We start from the raw sequence: 21,969 nt of genomic DNA on the forward strand, positions 1-21,969 counted from the left end.
TGATCGTTGCGTGGTGCAGTCTCTTTCACAGTTGAGTCACACTGCAGTGGTGTTTGGTATGAAGTGGTCAGTCCAACAGCACCAGGTTGGTTTTCCGTCATGGAGCTCTTCCACCAGGTTTTCAGTGCCTCATTTATCACCCGACCTTCACATTCCACCTGCACAAGGCATTTGAATTTTCTTGCTTCTCTTGTTACTCTGGTGACAGTCAGCTGTAACACTTTGTCTACTGTAAGCACTGACAACTCATCTACTGCACCGCTGTCCCAGGATCCATGTGAAGCATCAAAGCCTTCAAGCTCGCACAAGAATGCCTGTGGAGGAGTTTCCATTAGGGCAGGGGGCATTTCCCTCACATCTGTGAAGTTGACTTGGGTCTTGTTCCCATAGTCCACAAAGAGAACAGACAGCTCATCTCCATCTCGGTCAATGACCTCTGCACGGTACCAAAAACCATCGTCTGAAAAGAGAGCAATACATGGGCTGCCAGAGGAGATAGAGCCTGTGTCAATGTGCTTATGATCGGCTGTATCAAACACTTTTGAGACACTTGATGTAATCTTCTCAAGGTCCTCTGAGTCCGAGGGCTGACACCAAAAGGTCTGAGCATCATTTATAGCTGTGATGTAAACCTCTAACTTTTGTCCCTCTAAAAGCTCTTCTTGGTGGTAACATAGAGAGGAGTTCAGTGGTGATTTCTCTGAGTTCTCTGGCACGTTCTGCCAGATCTGGGTAGGCTGTTCCTTGATTTGGACAGGTTCCTCGGAGGCAATTTCAGAACCATCAGTTGAGCAAGTAGGAGGGACTTTACACATGACATTCACACCACTGTCTTCAAGACTGACTTCCCACACGGATCCTGACTGCCTGACGAAGTGGCACTTGAGCACCTTGTCTCCACTACCACCTATGTCTTCCATGAATGCTGACACCACTTCTGGGTTAAGCACTTCCTCTTTTCCAAGACCAGCAGCCTCGCTCAGCATACAGTGTGTGCTGTAGATAGGAAGCTGCAAGATAGACTTTTGGACTCTGCCAATCTTGGAAATTGGCATCATTGCTGTGTTTCCGAAATCAACAAATTCCACAAGAGCCATCGTTTTGCCGCAGACTTCTCTTACAACTGCTCGGTACCACGAGGAATCCTCTGCGAACTCCGCTTGAACAAGGTCACCTGGATGCACGTCTTTGACGACGTTGGTTTGGGGGGTGGATTGGGGATCATTTAGCTTTTCCAAAAGGGATAATAATTCCTCCTCCTCTCTGACTAGTTGCACATAGAAACTCAAAGGGCTATTGCAGTGCGAGACATAAACATCTGCTTTCATATCTGATGTGATAGAGTTTGACGGTAGGTCAGCAAGTTTAGGGAATTTTTCCACATCGCTTTCCTTCGGAGATTCATTGCCAGGTGATTTGGACTTGATGAGCGGTATAGTTTCTGTGGGATTGAGATGGGCACCTGCCGGCTCAGAGCCATTTCCTGTACTGCTTGGTGTCCTTCTACATGACTCTCTTTTGTGTGGAGGTATGTAGAACTCAAACGGAGCAGCTCTCATTTTTCGGCCATTTTCAGAAACATAGTGCAAAGGCTTTGGTACAGACTGCAGATTCATATCGGCATTCCTCATTTGACCTGCTGGTTTTGGGGCGGAGGAATTTGTATTTATGGTTTGAATGTGATCTTCCATTTCTGCAGCTTGTTTTGGGACAACTTTCTGAGTCTTTTGTGCATAACTTGCTGAAGCCTCGAGTGCTCTCCGACTCTGGTTGACAGCATTCTCTTCTGTGTGCTTCTCAGTCTGAAACATCTTCTTGATCTTTGAATTGACCTGTGTGTTTCCGTGATACAGCTCAACCTGCAGTTTCCCATCAGGTTCTCGGGCCACTACTAGTGCTTGAAATTTACATTCTGTTGCACTTGTCTCAAACCAGCAGTTCATCTCAGTGGGAACGTTGGCAGGGACATCAGAGAGACTACACACAACTGCTTGCACAGGCACAGACATGATGTCATTAGCCTCTCTGGGAACTGGAAGCAAGTCAGACTTTTCCATCTTAATAGTGTCACCATAATCCACAAAGTGAACCAGAATGGCTGGCTTTGTGGCCCTGATCTGTCCCCTGTACCAGTGCCCATCGGTGTATTTCGCAAAGCACAAAGTTCCAAAGACAGTTGGGAGCTTTACATTCTCAAGCTGATGACAGAGATTTTTCACTTTCATCTTGAGATCTTTTATCTCATCAGCGTTTCTCTCGAGGTGGCAGTAGAACTCATGGACATTGTTCACACATGTCACTGTGACCTGTTCCTCTGTTCCAGTTTTGACATTGTGTGTTGAGTAGTAGTATGTGTCCAGACGGAAAGATGGCCCAGCAGCTTTCTTGGGAGGTGCAGTGTTGACCAGATTGACCATACTGGTGCAGACGCTCTCAAAGGGAGTTTCTAGATCCACAATGTTGAAAACAATCTTCTGCTCACTGTACATGACAGCATATATGGTGCACTTCAAAATCGCAAAGTTGGAGGCCGCAGTTTCCACAAAGCTGTTGAACTTTGCTATCGCTTCTTCATTCCACTCATTTATGGCAGACATGGGGTCAACAGGGTTTAGCAGACTGCATCGAAAAGCTTGGCCTCGCAGAGCAAGGAATTGAGGGCTAATCCTCCTCAGGTCAGAGATGGAGACTGTCTCTGTCTGGCCATAGTCAACAAATAACACATCCACATCAGGCGTTTCATGTTTGTGAATTACAAGGGCCCTGTACCACATTCGGTTATCAGGGTGGCGAGCGATACAAGTCATTTCCACATTGGGTTGGAACTCACTGCTAGCATAATGAGCCTGTAGGTCATGCATGAGCACTTTCAAGGGCCCTGCATTTTGTACTTGTTGGCACCAGAAGTCATTTGGGCTTTCGATGTAGGACACACTGACATCAATGACACTTCCAATTGGAAACATGTGCTCCTTGAATGTAGGAATTCGTCTTTCATTGCCGACAGGGCCAACTGTGTTGAGGGGTGTCTGGAAAGAGATTCCTTTGTTGCTGTATACACCCGAGAGCCTGGTATCTGGGAGTTGTGGCAGAATAGCAGGTTGGGTAGTCATTTTAGTTTTGAGTTGTCGCTGTGTCTCAGCCCTTTCAGCGTGGCCAGAACTACACATCAGTGTGCTAAGATCTCTTTCTCCCTGTGCTTCAGGATCTGTTAGTTGGACAACATAACCCTCAGCATATTTTGCTGTCACATGTACAGTTAGATCCTTATCTTTAACTGCTTTGATGAAAAAATCACAGGCACTTCGACTCCATTTCCCATCTTTTGGCCTGACACCAGCCAGGGAGCATTTCAGTGAAAAACACGGCAGTTTTTTTAACTCGTCAGGGAGGGTCCTGATGTTACTTCTGTCAACAACATCAGTATTTCCATAATCCACAAAGAACACCTTGACTTGTGTCTCGCTTCCTTCAGTTACAGTTGCTCTGTAGAACTCACCATCTTCTGCCTTGGCAGCATAGTAGAGGCCAATGGTTGGATTTCTCACCACATCTTTATCCTCTGAGTCTTTGTACAGATGGTAGATCCTATCCATCAGTTGATCCAACTCATTTGCATCGCTCTGTGTTTGGATCCAAAACTCTGATGGGTCAGATATGTGCTGAACTGTCGCCACATGTGACGAGTTCAGAGAGAGGTCTTCAGCTGGCAACTTCACTATTCCTTTCCTTTCTTTTTCCTCTACAGCCTGTCGAGGAGTTAACATCTGTCTTTGATTTCTTTCTTGTTGAGCTGGATGCTTGCGGCTGGATGCAATGCTGCGGATGGCATAATCTCCAAGTGTTTTTTCACTCTCCAGAAAACAGTTCTCCTTTGAACCAAACAGTTTGTTAATGCTTGCGTTTTCATCCCCATAGAGCATGACATAGTGAACACCCTCAGAGATGCTTTGGTACTCGAATTTGGCAATCGCTGTCTTGTGCAGAAGAAGAGTCCTGAGATAGTCAATCTGGCTAGTTGTCCATCCAACCCCTTTGTCAGTGACTCCATGGAGGGAACAGTTGTAAGTCACAACAGGCATCCTGAAGAACTCTGCAGCCAGTGGTCTTACATTCTCCATTTGAACAAACTGTTTTGTTCCATAGTCTACGTTTAACACTTCCACCACTTTGTTTGAGCATACCTGTTGTAAAACAGAGCGGTACCACGTGCCGTCACTTCCTCTTGCAGCGCACGGAAACCCAATCATTTCTGGACTTAAAATGCAATTGGTTGTTCTGCCCTCACAGCACTGTGTGATTTGCCCCGAGAGTTTCTTCAGCTCTTGTGAGAAGACCTTCAACTGGCAAAACATCCGCTGGGGATTTGTCACTTCTGTGACTATAACGGTCTCCACAGTTCCTGCTGACAGCTCTGGGTACATGAAGAGCTCTTTCTTATTCAGTCGCTCACCTGCTCCCATGGAGATCGGACTCTCTGGACACACCTCTCTCCTATGGGACTGCAGTGACATAAGGACAAAGTCCTGGAACACATCTGGAGACAGCTTCCTGGCAATTCCCATCTCACACATTTGTTTTGATATGCAAGGGATGTGCAGGAGAAAAGTTCCATGCGGCACAAGTACATTTTGCACATGAGCCTTCACAGACTTCCCGGAGAGAGATTTTAGAAATTTCAGGGCCACTGGAGTCCATCTCTTCTCAGGTGAGAGTGGTAACACATTGGCGAGGACACAAAATTCCACTTCGGGTGGGAGGTGGAAGTGGTTCTTCTTGCCCCATGCCAGCTGACTTGTGGTAGTGCTAGATGTTTTCCCCTTGTCAAAGAGGAACACACTGTATTTCGAGCCATTTCTTGAGACTATGCGGGATCTGTACCAAGTACCGTCTACTTTAACCAAGCACTGGTCACCAGGATTTCCTTCAAACTCTTGAAACGTGTTTCCAGGAGATTGAATCTCTTTGGCAAGGCACTCATAATCTGTTGTCCTCTCCTCGCTAAATTTCCCCCAGAACTCCACAAGCACACAAAAGGGATGCAAATGGACTCTGCTTATGAAGACTGTTACATTCGAGTATTTTGTAGGTAGTCCTAGGATTGAAGACATTTTGGCAGTTTCATGAATTCCAGCTACCCATGATTTGTCACGTCTCATGAACACAGCCGTGTGAGCACTGGACGTTATCTGAAAAAACATACGCACACACACAAAAACACACTAAACAACATTGCCACTCACTCCTAAAATTCTTGCTCCCCTCAATTTTAGCAGACAGATCACAGGGCTGCCACTTTCAATTTGTATTACCGATTTATCTGCAAATCATCATTTGATCAATAAATAATAAAAAAAAAAAAACTTGATTACAATTTCATGAGCCCAATCTGATTTTGTTTTATCCAAACAACATTTCAAAACCTATGGCTATTTAGTTTTACCATGATATAAGACAAAAAAGCAGCAATCCTCACAAATGAGAAGGTGTAAGATTGAAATGTTTGATATAACAATGATAAAAGAAAAGCTTTCAATTAGTTATCGGTTAATCTACGTATTGGTCAGCTCTAACCACAATAATAGCCTTGTTATAAGAGACATATCTAAATGCTAAGGGTTTAGCCAACACCTTGGTGTCACCTTCTCATCAGTGTAAAAAACATAATACTGGAAAAAAAGTTTTATGTTTGGTTAATATTTCAATGGGTTACTGCTGACACCATCAGAACAGGCTGAATGCAGATAAAACTACAGAAGTGAACAAATGTTTACAACCCCCACCTCTTAAAAACCTCTTTTACTCACTTTGGTAATTTAATTTTGATGAAGTCATTGGATGTGCAATACTATTAACATTAGGAGGTGTAACAATACACATGTTCGTATTGAACCATTCGGTACGAGGCTCGCGGTTCGGTACGCATTACAAACCAAACAATATGTTTGAGTAATACTATTGCATTTGGAAAATGCAGAAGCTTAAATTGTGGGAAATATAATGTTCTCTCGGTGGAGGCACTGCGCTCAACATGGCAACCCACCCAACGTAAGAGACAACGTGATGCTTGACACTCCCACCACGGAAGAACAACATTGTACTCTGGTGAGTTACGTGTGTTCTGGGAGGTGCTCTATGCTAAACTAGCTTAGCAGGAAAACCAACAGCAGCACACACGCTACAAACTCTCCCCGCAGCGTTTAGGTAGCTACTCCCTACGGATTCAAACAGGGCTAAAGCAATCGCCACGGCGATTGTTATATTTATAGCCGCGGATAGGAGACCCTACTCTGTGGTGGAACACCAGGCTGTACAAACATGCTTAATGCTATTGAGCCCTGTGACACTACTCATTCACAAGCCCATTTCTCCAGACCATAATTCCTGCTTTGTAAAAGAAAACAAAAGCCCAAACAGAGAATCAAATGTCCGAGGCACCTGCTGTTGCTCTGACAACAGACAGCTGGACGTCACGGACTACACAAAGCTAGCTGACTGTATGACACAAATAGGCCGATATCATTAATCTAGCATCTCAGAAAGCAACGGCAGTGCAGCGGATCTCTGGCCTCCTCCAGACATCAGAGAGATTGTGACCATCGTTCACAGAAGCACAACAGCAGCCCTTGTGTTAAAGACAAAACAGGAGTTCCTGCAGCTTCCTGTACACAAATAAATCCATCATTGTTTAAAGTAAAAAAATAACATACTTTATGATGGCATTTCTGCTTTTTTGCTGTATTGAACCGTGGCACAACTGTATCGTATTGAACCGAACCGAAAAGTTTGTGAACCGTTACACCCCTAATTAACAAATATACTTTTCTGGTATTCTTCTAAAAAGGTGCATCACAAATGTAAACTCTGCAGTTACACACATCATATAGTAAGAATCTAACCTCAAATGTTAAAAAGTGTTAGATAACCATTTCTGTCAGGATAATGTTCAGTTTTAGATCCAATGTTTTTTTAGATCCAATGTTTTTTTAAACAAGAAATGTCTGCAGACCATCTCCTCAATAAGCTTACATGGTTACATGGATCTAAGGCTGTCTTTCCTCTAATGTACTGGGTTAAGTAAAAGGATGAAATACCATCCATTACTGTTAGTCCAGTTAATATTACATCCATAAGTTGTAAGCTCATTAGATGCAAAAACTACGTAAGTGTTAAAAAAGATCTTACAGCTGAGGAAAACATTTTATCCTCTGTCTAAGCGGCCACCAAATAAACTCTATTCAATCAAACTGTTCACATTAAAAATGTTCCCCCAGGAGTGTGTATTTAGCCAATTCAATCTATTGCAGCAAATGCTGCCATATACTCAAATTACTCACTGCTTTTTGTTGTTTTTAGATGTTCACAGGAGATGACGGAGCTTGCACAAATCTTGCTGAGAGCAGATGCAGTGGGAAATCTGAAAACAGGCCCATGAAAAAACACAAACTTACAACACTGTTAATCAACTGCATGCAATTAAATATTGAGGAGTGATGATGAAAATCCAATTCAATGTTGGAGTGGGCAGGTTGCCCACCCCTGTACAATGGAATATCTAATGGCTTAACCACTAGCACTCTAGCAATAAGTGTGCAGAAGAACACAATAAGTGTGCAGAAGAACAGAGTTATTTGAAAATGTTGAAGTGCCCTCTCATCTGCATGCCAAATCATCTCTTTCACAGTCATTGGCAGTTGTGCAACCTGTTATTTACGATACATTTTATTTTTTTTTCCTGACCCACATGCCACAAAGACTCCTCCGGTCAGCCAGTACTCACTCTGCCTCTGGTCGGCAGTACTTATTGCATTCTTCACAGAATTTGTTAATGCTGATGAGCAAGATTGGTGGACGGTTGCTAGGATTCATGATTTCAACTCAGATGTGGCTGTGGTTCTTAAGGATGACAGCTTCTTGTACAGTGCTCTCATATACAATTACATGTCCTGATTATGAGAGAATATTTATTTAAATATTAAATGTTTCTATGCACTTTGACTATAAAGCTGCCCACCCCTGTAATAGTATGAAACAAAGCAGCCAGCACACACTGCAGCAATCAAACTCAAAAGCAGGGATTTTTAGTGGTAAAAAAGAAACAAATCAGATATGATTTTGTCTGGAGTAATCCTTTCCCTTACAGACAGACTTGTGATAAACGGCTTTGAAAGATGAAATAAATTACTGAATTTCCATTTTCAATAAAGGAGTTTTATCAGTTTCATCAATGGCAATTACTGATGTTATCACTTTGAAATTTCATTCATCCATTATTTAATCAATACTTTGACATAACTACTTTGTCCTTAAAATATACATCTCGATAGAGTAATAATAATAAAGTAAAAACCTAGTCTATGGTGGGACAATATATTAATAGAAAATAAGTAGAACAGACAAACTTAAAAACATTTAAGTCATACCAGTTGACAAGGATTGGTCAAATTTAATACAAATATTACATTTACTTGATCTTTAAAATAATACATATCTTAAACAACCAGTGACTTGCTTATTCTGATATCTTTTCCTCCTCAGGCAAAACCCTCAGTCATTGTTTTTACAATTAATGGGAATAAGTTGAATTATTGGGTGGCAATAATAACTTATTGGGAATTTAAATAATCTATAAAGTACAAAAGGTAGATAATATAAAAATATAACTATAAAAGTAAATAATCTGTTAAAGGTATGGGTGTTTTGCCTAATATTCCTACATACCTCTCATCTTTAGAGACCCATGTAAGCTATAAACTATAATTATATTTTTAATTCAATTTTCAAAATGTAAGTATTCACAATAATAAAATAATTGGGGTTTCTTATTTAATTAAAGATACCAACACTTTTCTTCACAGTAAAGTCAGACTGATATAAATACATTTCTTTATTTTTCGTCCTTGTACAATGACAGATGCCATTACCATATACGTACTGTGAAGAAAAACACTTGTATATTTGGTTTGTTAGGTCTCCAAAGATCATGTAACGTGTCAGAGAAAAAACCCCAGTAATAAATCAATGTTTTTACATAATTCACACCTTCAACATAACTAGACCACAAGCCTTAACTTTAACTGAGACCAATTTAAGATAACTTAATGTTCAAACGGTTAATTAGCCGTTAGCTAACAACCTAATATTACACATTTGGTTTTGAGCTGTTCGTTCCAATCGACGGTAACAGTCAGCTCACAATGTATTTGAATAAACAGAATTTCACAGTTACCGTAATGTTAACTACATTAAACTCGTGTCACAAGGGTTATGTGTAATGTTAGCTAACGTTAGGCTCAGATGATAGCATAGGTAACTTTACCCGCGTTAGCAACCGTCGCTAACACACCTCGGCACGGCAACCATCGTGAAAGGTGCTACGCTAATTCAACGCCAAGTGTGGGCCGAATAGCATGCCGGTTGATTCTACACATGACGTTACTTAGAAGTAACTAATAACTCACCCGTGTTATTCAGGAGGTCCCGCCGAGGCTTCTTCAACAGACGATGGTGGTAGCACCAGTTAACTGAATTAACGTTAACCTCGCAAATACACACAGCCGCGGAGGCGCCGACGTCAGTTCGACCGTCTAAATGTGTTTCACAGTTAGCCTAGCTAGCTGCTGTTAGTCAAGCACCAGTTGTTCCGATGTCACCGTTGTCGCTGATGAAAATATTTTAGCGGAGCCAGAAATTCAACAAACTCCACAGCGAACCGGTGTAACGGTAACGGTTAGTCAGTTGCTAACGTCAACTGGCGTTAGCTCAACACTATGCGCGTGCCGGAGACTTGAGATCCTTTCACCCTTTTTTTGACTTTTTTTTTTTTCATCCGTGACCAACCTTGCCCTTAACCCGGAACTGTTACTCCGTCACACAAGTAAATGCACAAATTGAACTTCTGCTTTTTTCTTACAATCTACTCAGTCTGCGCTGCTCAACACAAAATGGAAGAGAAAGCCTGGCTTGCTTTGGTCCTAATAATGGCAGATCAATATATTAAACTGGCCAGGCAAGTTTCTGACCAGTAGTAATCTTTTTCATCTTATTATTTTATTGATTTATCTTCATCATTTTATTTACCACCAGCAGCAGATTAAAGCTGTTCAACACCACATATAGATATGAGATATTCATCTTAACTTGTCGTAACGTTCTTTCACACTGCAGCTAATGAATATGTCGATCAAGACTGTTCTGTTTAAAGATGTCAACCATCTCAAGAAACTTTGGTGACCATTTGCTGGGATGAACGCATTCATTCAGAATTTAATTCTTTAATAGTTTTTATTTTCATATCACAAAATGGAGGACACAATGATGCAGTATGAAATCCATGTATCAAAAATATAAACCGTGAGTTAGAAATGACTGATAGTGTCTTTCTCTCTGACACACATGCACAGAGATTGAACTAGACTATACGTTTTTTTTCTTCTATATTTCTTAGTAAACAACAATGAGTCCCATAACTAGGACAGATACGCAGGTGCTTGTGAATGCCAACCAAGCGTTAAAATGAAATGTGTCTTCCTTTGATTGGTGTAACTCTTGCCAGTGTTGCCTCAGTTATTTCACCAGCACCTTCCCCTACACACAGACAGGAGGAGAGCAAAGGACACCGTGATAAACATCATTCAATGTATAATCATCTGTTGAGTCATATTCTGCAGACAGGAGCAGCAGCTTGACCTCAAAGGTTTAAATTGAACACAGATTGATTCTTGCCTAAACAATACACTACACTAATACAAGTACATTGTAAAATGTAATAGCTGTCCAAACTTACATTAAATTAGTTAACTTTACTCGGTTATCAAAAATATGACTTCTTACTAGTTTTTACTTAGTCACAGTTAATTGCAGACGGTAAAAAACAATAAATGTACTTATTGTTTGGAGTTAAGCTAGCTTAAAACACTCAAGTAGCAAAAAAAGGTCTGAGGTCTGAGCATGCACGGAAGCCAACATTCAGTCCATGTGTGCTCAAGACATGGTGGATCGGCGGACTCAGAAGCTGAGGCAAGAAAGATAAACTGCATGGCTTTTAATGTTTGTAAAGTCTCATTTCGTCTTTCATATAATTAAGGTAAGTTATCAAGCGAGTAGTAACTGTGTGTAAATGTTTGTGTTTCTGACTGCTGCCAATGTCAGCTAGCGTGAGCTAAAGCTTGCAAAGGGGCTAAGTGTGGCTAAGTGGAGAGCAGGGTCGTCCTTCAATCAGAGGAGGCGGTTCGATCCCCAGCCCCGCTAGTCGTATGTCGATGTGTCCTTGAGCAAGAGACTTAACCCCCAAAATTGCTCCCGTAGCTGTGCCTACGGTGTGTGAATGTGATAGAATCTGATAGGCAGGTGTCACCTAGCCTCAGTCATCAGTGTGTGAATGGGTGTGAATGATGACAAGTAGTGTGAAAGCGCTTTGAGTGGTCGGAAAGACTAGAAAAGCGCTATACAAGTACAGTCCATTTTCCATTTAACCGTTAACTTGCCGACGTTAGCTGACTTAGCTAACACTCACTGCATATTCGTCTATTAGCTAAACTTGTTCAGGCATGTAGCCTAAAGACTAGCTTTTCCCACCACTGCTCCAGGTTCGCCTGAAAATCTATTTGAATTGTTCCATAACGAGAGTGGAAAGTCCTACATTTTAAATATTCGGTTTTTAATTTGACAAGGGACATGAGTAGCCATCGGCTTCATGCAGTGTTGATTCGATGCCAGTGGTGAAAGTCCACATAAATGCTGCAGCTGCGCTTGCACGCCGCTCTTTAGCCTCACTGAATGCGCAAAATAATTTGACCTTTCCTTGCCCCTCTCAAGCTGTCAGCCACGTTAAGCTGCCGGTGACAGATAACGAAGGAGAAATCATCTCAATCTGCATTTTATGGTAACATTAAACAAGGGGGAAAAAGGAAAAATTCCCAGTAATTTTCGTAGACCCAGACAATTTTGTTGCCTGTGTCAGGGATATTGGTGGTCATAGCTAGCTTCTTTGACCTGTGGAATCTCCTCGGGAAGCATGACAAACGCCAACTAAGTTCAGTTTAACAAAATAAAATATTTATTTTACATTTTCTTGTACATTTATTGTTATTTTTGTTGTTGTGTTGGCACACTACTGCTAAATCCATACTGAGGAAATGCTACTTTTCAATTGTTTTATGAATGAGGCCTCAAACATACGTTTACATTCATATCAATAGTATATATATTTTTTTAAAAACAAATATTTTCCTGTGATGCTGGTAAAGCATGCACTTGTCTCTGTCAGCATTGTGGTGATGTTGATAATTCTATAGTGAGTGACATTGTATGTGTAGTTTCACAAAGTAATGTCCTACTGAAATTCACCAATACAGGAGGATCCCTATCAACAGCTGGCAGGAGAACATCTTATATACTGTGAGAATTTCCAGTTGTTATGCCAGTTGAGTTTCTTCTTGACACAGATGGTCATTCAGTTCTATATGTCCCACACTGAAAATGCTGCAGACTTTGTTAAGCAATAAGGATATTTTGGATAAGGTCTGCGTGAAGAGATGATGTCATCGGAAGGATACCACTCTTTCAGAGATGGCTCTCATTTCAAAGAAAATGTTCTTTTGAATGTGGAAGAATTTAGGATTGCTCTTGGGCTATATATAGATGAGTTTGAAGTGGTTAATCCACTGGGAACATCCAAGAAAAAACACAAACTATGTGCTGTATATTGGGTGCTTGCCAATCTTGACTCCAAATAGCTCTTAACTCAATTCAACTTGCACTTTTGTGTAAGGTTAACACTGTAAAGGAGTATGGCTATCCGAAAGTTCTTCGTCCTCTCATTCAGGATCTCACTACTCTTGAGGAGCATGGTGTGTATGTTGAACAACTAGTAGAAAGTGTTAAAGGCACTGCACTGTATGTAGCAGCAGACAACTTGGGAACTCACTCTTTGGCAGGATTCAAGAAGAGTTTTGCAGCAGATAGCTTTTGTCGGTTTTGTATATGTAAGCGAGGTGATATACAGGACAAGGCGGTCCGATCAGGTCTATTTGAGCCAAGGACGAGAGAGAACCATGATAGACACGTGCAAGAGGTTCTACATGACCCTACTATGGCCAAAGATCGTGGTGTAAAAATGGAGTGTCCATTGAATGAAAACTTGAGACACTTTCATGTGGTGGATGGTTTTCCACCTGACATTCTGCATGATTTCTTGGAGGGTATAGTGCCAACAGAATTGTCATTATGTGTTAAGACTTTGATTACCAAGAAGTGTGTTTCTTTGGACTCTTTGAATAAGGCAGTTCCCTTACACAATTTCTGATGAAGCTGACCAACCGCTGATCATTCCAAAGACCTTCATCTCTAAGGGAACCATTGGAGGAAATTGCCATGAAAATTGGTTTCTTCTAAGACTGCTTCCATTGTTGACAGGCTACAAGATCCCTGAGCATGGGAGATGATGCTTCTAATACTGGAAGTGGTATTGTCATCGCACTTTACTGAAGAGTTAATCCACTTCCTGGATTGCAAAATCTCAGAACACAGAGAGTTACTGCAGAAAACTTTTCCGGACTACAAACTTCATTCAAAACATAATTTCATTGAACACTACCCTCAAATGATGAAAACCTTTGTCCCGCTAGTAGATGTGTGGACGATGCGTTTTGAAGGGAAGCACAGATTTTTTTTTTTAAAAGGTTGTACATGACACTCGGAATTTCAAGAATGTAGCACATACTTTGGCTGTAAGACATCCGGAGGATGATGGCCTTCCATTTAGATTCCTCCACATTCTTCAAACCTTCTTTGCAAATTGAAAAAGTGACAGTGAGTGTGTTTTGGGAGGCATCGAATGACGATCCGTTTCTTCATTTAATTTGAAGGACTTTTTGTCCACGTTAGTGTTGTGATTGTCAACAAACTGATGTTCCTCTGTATTCTTTCCTCATCTGTAGAACATGCAACACATCTGTGGAGGATGTGAGCAAGAGAGGCGATAAGAGGAAGGCCGACGCCAATGGTGAAGGTCCAAACAGGAAGAAGAGCAGACTGGACCTGAAGGAGGCCTCTGGACCGAAAGAGACTGAACACACCAAACAGGGTTAGTCGGTACATGGCCCAACAGGTCAGTAGTTTGGCTTTATTATTCAGTGTAAAATTATAATTTAAATTAGGTATAACAAACGTAGGAGGGATTCATATTAGAGTTTAGTTAACATACAGTTGCTGTTACTCACAAATGTATTAAAACTGAATATTTGTTTTTCTGTTTAGCTGAATTTGAGGCCAAATACCAGCAGCAGGATCCGCTCCGCGAAGGAGGATGTGGATCTGTGTTTGCTGGCTACCGCAAAGCAGATAATCTCCCTGTAAGTGTTACACACACACGCACACACACACACGCACACAGAATATGGTCAAGAAGTGCTAACCAAAGTCTTGTTTGTATCTCGTAGGTTGCCATCAAACACATTCCTAAGGACAATGTTCTCTGCAAACACGTGGGGAGTGAGCAACACCTGCTGCTGTTCAAATGTGCTGTGTTCAACACTGCACTCTCTTTGAATGTATTACGGATGAATTGTGGCTCTCTCTCATCCTCAACTCTGTTGTGATGTTTCAGGACGATGATGGGAAGCAGCTCTCCATGGAGGTCGCCGTCATGTTGAAACTGGCGGCCGAATCAGAGGGGACATCAGCACTGCTGGACTGGTATGATCTGGACCAGGAGCTGATCCTGGTGCTGGAGAGACTGATCCCTGCCAAAGACCTTTGCGGATACATCGAATATAATGGAGGCTCCTTAGACAAAGAGGAAGCCAAGGTAAGCTTCTGTAGTCAGCTCCGAGTCACAGCCATGAGAACATGTCAGACCATCCTCCTCTCTGATCCTCATCTCTCTCTTTTTGTCTGTCAGGTGATACTGAAACAGCTGGTCGATGCAGCAGTTGATCTTGAGAACAAACACATCTTCCACTGGGACATAAAGCTGGAAAACATCTTGATCAAGACCAGATCCGAAGTCCTGCGAGTTGGCCTCATAGACTTTGGTCTGAGCTGCTTTGTCAAGAGAGGAGCCTCTTACCGCATCTTCTTCGGTAAGATGTCTGGCTTCACTCCTGCTCTTCACTAACTTACCCATCTGTGACTTTACATTGAAACAAATCGCCTCATCCTCACTGTCTTTTTATTATGTCTGTATATTCTAGGTACTGACATCCCCCCAGAGTGATACGATCGTGGTATTTACAGAGCCGGACTCACCACAGTGTTTCAGATGGGAGTGGTCCTGTTTGAGACACTCCACAGTGGTGCAGGATTCAATACCAACAGGTTCTATACAAACGAGCTGAGCATCAGCAACAAGCTCTCCGAAAGTAAGAAAAACATACAGAAACATGTCGGCAGACACAAATCTGTTCATTTTAGTTCACACTGCGATGGATCACCGGAGCTGTCGCCCTCACCTTTCTTATCCTTCCTTCTCTCCAGATTGCCAGGATTTCTTACTGCGTTCTACCCTGAAACAGCTCAGGACTCACCCATGGCTCCGATAAACCCACACCACACACACACACACACACACACACACACACACACACACACACACACACACACACATTTCAATACAATCTTTAAATACAAATACATCCAATTCCAAACTTGAAACTTGTAAAAATGGAACATCTGTGATATTTGTGAATATGTGTCCTGATGGGCAGGTGGCACCTTGTGTGGTGGCCCCGGCCATCAGTGAATGAATGTATATGAATGGGTGAATGATGTAGTGTAAATGCTTTGAGTGGTCGGAAGACTAGAAAGGTGAAGGATCATTTACCGTTTCTTCATGTGCTTGAGACCTGCAGGCTGTTATGTATCTTTTTTTTCAATTTCAATTGTTACCCCTACTACTGAAGGAATACTATCATAATAACAAAAAAAACATGTCATATTGCTGAAACTGCCATTTCCAAAGGTGTGGATGTGCTTATGACATTTGATTTGGAAGGTTAAAGTGCACTTGCCTAGAGATGGAAAGAGGACAGAGTAATGCCTATTAGGTAGGGCCTATTACTGGGGACCATACTACCAGAAATTGTGATTATATTTATTTTAAAATGTGGTTTTGTAGGGCACACTTTTAGGCTCCATATAAATAGTTTATGTCTCATCTGCAACATCTTCCTCGGGCACTGTGCCCTGCAGTTAAGTATTTTTTGTCTTTGCCACAAACTTGTCCCTCTTCTGAGATTATTGAGTAACATGCGTTTCTTTTCATTTGGATGGGTTGTTCTGGACGAGGCTCAGGAGACGGAACGCTTGTCTAGTAATGAGATGTCCCTGGTTCGGTCCTGTCAAAGTGTCCTGTGCAGCCTCTGTGGTGGAAAAAAAATCCTATACCCGCTTTTCATGCTGAAATACATAATACCAAAAACCAGGTTGTTTTATAAGTATTTATTCTCTGCGCAGAGAAGGTTCAATAAATCACAACAGAATGCGTACAGTCTCAGTGAGGAAGAACCAAGAGAAAAGTGAACACGCTTTCTTTATACAGAATGAGCAAAGGTGGGAGCCAATGGCCAATGTTACAGCAGCAACCAAAACAAGGCCCGCAACCAAAACAAGCGGCCCAAAGGCCTTGGCATGGAACATTCTCATACAACACAGTTAGTTATCTATGTGAACAGAGAGGGAGAATCCTTCTTCTGCACAACAGAGACACGGTGAAGTTCAACAAAGTCCAGAGCAAAATGACTTATGCATGAATACAATATACTGAGTAGAAATATATACTACGTAAAAAATTACCATTACACCTCTGCCATATGAATGTCTATGTGAATGTTGCCACACATGTCGTGAAGCGCTCTGAGCGGTTGGTAGACTTGAACAACACTATATTCATGCAGTCCCTTCACTATGTGGATGTGAGGAAAAGTGACATAGGCAAATCAGTAATTAATGATTGATCTGCCTTGGAGCAACAATGCGCTCTGAATCTCCAAGTACCAAAGATTGATAGGAATTTATTATATTTAAACTTCAACGTAAGAATCCCAGCGCTGGCACAGTCGACATTCAACTCTGCAACCATTTGCAATTCAGTAAACATTAAATGAAAGAAAATTGAATAGAATCACCACCTGACAGAGACAAAGTCAAATAGCTGTATGAATGTTGGATGTTTAAGTTATGGCAACTGTTCAGTTACATGAAACTGAGCACTTTCCAATCAATCCAGATCAAGAAAGTCAAAATACAAATACCTTGCCACCCAATCCATCAACATTTCTCTGGCTGAATTACACCACTAAGGGGAGCCGTTGCACCATCTGAATATGAACTTCACGCATGGAAACCTGAACTCGTGTCAGATTGGGTTGGGCAATACCAAACATTTTATCACATTTTTAACAACAGATACTGATAATTTCTTAAAAGGTCATTATGTTCAAATCCTACACACGGCACCTTTAAGACACGTAAAAGCTTTTAAATTCAGCAGAGTTGTATTTACTGACGTTTCATCTGGGTCTCATCTGCGGAAGAACTTTGCCAAAAAATGTAAGTTAAAGGTGTGCAACTAACCATGTATTTAATAACAATGCTAACACATTTTTTTTGGGGGGGGGGGGTGAGAAGCAAAATCAGTAACATAGCTTGGAAAATAATGACCCCTTGGCAGGAACTCTGGAATAATGACAATAAGGGTAGAAATGATAACAAAATTCTGACGTCAGGGTGAAAAGCAAAAGAGGTAAATGTACAAAAGAAGATGGAATTTTTCTAGGTTAAGGTTAGGAGACACAGGATTATGACACTTAATGAAAAAGACAGCACTAGATAAATATGAGCCATGTAAGTGAGGAAAAGGTTGAACGTGTGCTGATAAGATGGAGGAGTTTCAGTCTGGAAAGAGAAAGACTGAAGAGCAGGGTGCTAGATATGGAAGAGAGTGTAGCATAGAGACAGGGGATAAACCAGTAGTTTAAAAGGGCTTGCATTAAATATTTGAATGAAACAGATTTAATATCCAGAATAGAACTTTATAATAAAGTCATGATGTTTATTATTATTATTATTATTATTATTATTATTACTCTGTGTGGCTCCAAACAACTGCTCCATGTTAACTTTGATGACAAATTGATTAAAGAAAACAGACAGTACTCGTTTTCTAACCTCTCAAGCTCACATTTTGACACCACAAACATAAACATGGCCGTTCAAGGGAGTCTTATCTCTCTGATGATATCAATATGTTGTTGACTCATGGTTGTTGAATTGGGGGCTTTGACAGTTTTGTTCAAAATCACTGTCTGTCTTTGTCTTATCACTAAGAGCAGCCAAGTTACATTTTTTTTTTTATATTTGCACACAGTTCAAAACATGGTATGACTTGGCTGTGACAAAGAAGTGTTTCAAATGAGGAGCACACATCCAGCCCAATCAGCAGAATATTCCAGGATTTACATGAAGGTCAATGTGAAGTTTTTAAAAAACAACCTCTTGATTGTAGGTTTTCTTCTCACTGTAGATCAATGCTTAAAGTAAATTTGATCATGGAAGATGCTTTTGAAATAAATCCCCAGACTAGAATTACGTAGCACCAGTGAAAATATGAATTTTGAAATGCTTCTGTTCTGTGTGCAGGTGAGGAAGCCTTACTTTTGACCCCTGTCTACAGCAGTTGATGAAACATGAAATTCTGGAGACACGTTTTAATATTTTAATAACACAATACTCAGAATGTGTCACAGTCTGTTCGGATAAGTGTGGATCAGTGATTACAGCTGAGATTTACACTTTACCATTATTATTATTAACATTATTATTATTATTGTCACTGTAGCGTGTAAAAAAGTGTAAAACATATCAGTACCTAATACCTCAAATGCTGATATTTAAAAGAAATACTGAAATGGTGAGGTGGTTGAAATGGTACTTTTTTCTGTGGCTATGCGTAGACTTGTATTCTGTGACAAATTATTGAATCTCTATGAAGCTCCTCTCAAGTTCAAGACCGTCAATCAGAAATACAGAAATGAGCAACGCAAAATTTTCAAGTTATTATTATTATTATTATTATTATTATTATTGTTGTTGTTGTTGTTGTTGTTGTTATTGTTTTTGTCTTTGAATTACAAAACTGTCATGAAGCCATGACGTTACACACTCCGGTACAGTAAGTGGCGGCAAGCACCTTTAACGTTTGTTTGTAGTCCGCTAGAGAAGAAGAAGAAACCGGAAGTGCGTAACCACCTGACGACACCGCTGCCATTTTGACGTCGGGAACTGGAGAGCTGAGATACTGCGTGTTTGTTTTCAACGGTCTTATTTACGCCTAAACATATTTCACCATGGCTATGCAAGCAGCAAAACGCGCTAATGTAAGTCTGAGCGAGTCTGCTGTTCTATGAGGACTATAACTAGCTAATCATATTAGCTTAGTTAGGCTAGAAGCTAGCTTCACCCAGCGTTAGCGTGCTGCTAACGTTAGCATGCTAACGAATTGAAAACAATCACATTAGCTGTGTTAAAACGTGCCGTTTTCTTGCTTTTAGCACGTTGGACGATACTTATTTAGGTGACTTATGTGGGGCCATCTTTTTGATATTTAGTTTTGTGACATAAACATAATAACACTAGTGCCTCGTAATTGACAATGTGCTAGCTAAATCTGGTTATTGGTGCTTCAACACACAACTTGCCGCTTCTAGGGGTAGATAAAACAAATCATTGATATGGATTTAAAATGGACTCCATCAGCGTTAGTGGGCATTTCATATAGTAACGAGACAGCTTTAGCTTTTAAAGGTGCAGCCTTCATCGAAGTGCAGTAGTCGTTCTGACGTTTTGTCGTTTTTTATTGTTTATATTGCATCATCATTTACTTTCCTATGGTTAAAGTTATCATCTTAAAATATGTGTAACTCTTCTGTTCTCGTCGCTGTGTGTTGCAGATACGATTGCCTCCTGAGGTGAACAGAATCCTGTACGTCAGGAACCTTCCTTACAAGATCACAGCTGAGGAGATGTACGATATCTTCGGGAAGTATGGACCGATCCGCCAAATCAGAACGTAAGTGTGTGTAGGCTTCAGCTCTCTGCAGTAGTAGCTTTGATCATCATTATTGGAGCAACATTCTGTTCTAGGGTGACATACAGAATGGGCCAACGCATTTTTTTGTAGTGTGGTCAGTTTTGATTGCATTAGTATAACATGGAATGTTATATAGTGACACATACAACACCCATCAATGTTTTATTTTTTTTTTCAGTGACTTTCTAAAGCTTAAATGGATGCAAAACTAGTACTTGATTTCTTGACATTTTTTGGAGGTGCATGTTATCGGATCTCACTGCTACTCACAGTCACACGACTGACATCTTTCACAATTGATGCAGCTCAAATTTGTAGACCAGCAAGAATGAAATGTCAATATTTCCCATATATATATATATTTATTTCACAGTACTATCCTTCCTACATATACAAGATTATATACGGCTTTGGTTCAATTCAAATATCTTTTTTTTTGTTGGGATGCTTATTTTGGTCTTGTGGTCACTTCGTGTGTGTTTTGCTCTCTCCTCAGAGGGAACACACCTGAATCCAGAGGAACAGCTTATGTGGTTTATGAAGACATCTTTGATGCCAAGAACGCCTGTGACCATCTGTCAGGCTTCAACGTCTGCAACCGTTACCTGGTGGTCCTCTACTACAATGCGAACAGAGTATGTATGAAACATGTCAAAGAGAAAAATAATTTATATATATGTTGGTGTTTAGAAATATGAACATATATCTTCATGCATTCCAGATTTAATCAATTTTTCCCATTCTTTATCAATTCTTTTTGCAGGCTTTCCAGAAGATGGACACAAAGAAGAAAGAGGAACAGCTGAAGCTTCTAAAAGAGAAATACGGCATCAACACGGACCCTCCAAAGTAGCGTTCTGGAAAAACCATCCGCCTCCACCTCCTGTTCAAAGTCTTTCTCCTTCTATCTGTACAAAGCCACATGTTCCTTGGTTTATGCGGGTAGTAATTTTACTGATACCGTTGTTAAAATGATCTTTTTTATAATGATTGTGTTGAAATGAGCATTTCTTTTTTTGTATCTCCATTATGGGATATGTGTGAACACCGGTTAGACTGGCAGTGTGTGACTAAACACCAGGGCAGGGAGCTAGTGTATGCCCTGTTTCTCAAAATGCTCTGTCTGCTTGATGTTCCAAACTTTGGTTGGTTGACGGGCAAAACAAACAGATTTAGATGGTGTTTGGTCATAGTATTCATCCTCTTTGTGTTACTCTTCTCACACACCTACAATCTTTAAATTTATAGCTAACCATGGCCAAGCAGTGTGTGACATGAAATTGATTGACCAGTACCGACTATGTAAAGTATATGGTTTCTGTGAAATAAATGCTCCTATTCTAACAGCTGCTGCCTCCTCCCTTATTACACTGTCCTCTGTGTGAACCCATTCAGATCAATAGACTATACATTTGCAGTGGTTAGTTAGGGGGTCGCCCGTTCAGTTAGCTTGAAGCTCTGGTAGTGATGCAATCCCTCGGGTTTTGTTTTGAAGTGTGCTGTGTATTTGTGTGAGGACACAAGCTTCCAAGTGAACCCTGTGAGATCAGTGGTGTTGTGGGTAAACACTGCAGCCTCTCTGTCATCTCCACTGCAAAGACTTACTGAACTCCTGGGCCCCGTTCCTCATACGTGGTTCAACTAAGTCGATCAAATGTCCTATTAACCAGCTTAAATTAACCCGATGATTGAAGTCAGGCTACTTCGGTTTCTCAAAGGCTGATCCGCGCTCAAACAATCTCGTTCATTTGAACCAGACTTCAGTTATCAGGATAATTGCGCGTGCTCGTCCTACTTCAAAAGGGGGAAGCATCGATCACCAAAGCCATGATTTTCTAACAGTACAATGGCAAATAAACTCAAAGAAAGAGCCTCTTTTT

The 21,969-nt window shown here is 41.0% G+C and overlaps 2 protein-coding genes and 1 pseudogene across 2 annotated transcripts; 2 read left to right on the plus strand and 1 right to left on the minus strand.

Annotated features, from left to right (window-relative positions):
- Positions 1–5: 5 nt before the first annotated feature.
- Positions 6–9,814, minus strand: LOC137888892 (tudor domain-containing 6-like; the record flags this gene model as incomplete). Its single annotated transcript, XM_068732399.1, has 3 exons — positions 9,462–9,814; positions 7,338–7,417; positions 6–5,189 (listed from the first exon to the last, which is right to left on the minus strand). A coding segment is annotated over exon 3 (5,154 nt), but the record flags the coding sequence as incomplete, so codon positions are not given.
- Positions 9,815–10,990: 1,176 nt separating this feature from the next.
- LOC137888890 (serine/threonine-protein kinase pim-3-like) lies at positions 10,991–15,542 on the plus strand (annotated as a pseudogene).
- Positions 15,543–19,248: 3,706 nt separating this feature from the next.
- On the plus strand, positions 19,249–21,435 carry LOC137888891 (splicing factor 3B subunit 6). Its single transcript, XM_068732398.1, has 4 exons — positions 19,249–19,376; positions 19,950–20,068; positions 20,586–20,724; positions 20,853–21,435. The coding sequence occupies exons 1-4, from the start codon at positions 19,347–19,349 to the stop codon at positions 20,940–20,942; spliced, it is 378 nt and encodes a 125-aa protein (XP_068588499.1). The 5' UTR covers positions 19,249–19,346; the 3' UTR covers positions 20,943–21,435.
- Positions 21,436–21,969: the final 534 nt, after the last annotated feature.

This window comes from Cebidichthys violaceus, unplaced genomic scaffold, assembly GCF_023349555.1.
Source record: "Cebidichthys violaceus isolate CVI_PGR_0920_01 unplaced genomic scaffold, fCebVio1.0.p SCAF_586, whole genome shotgun sequence".
NCBI lineage: Eukaryota > Metazoa > Chordata > Actinopteri > Perciformes > Stichaeidae > Cebidichthys > Cebidichthys violaceus.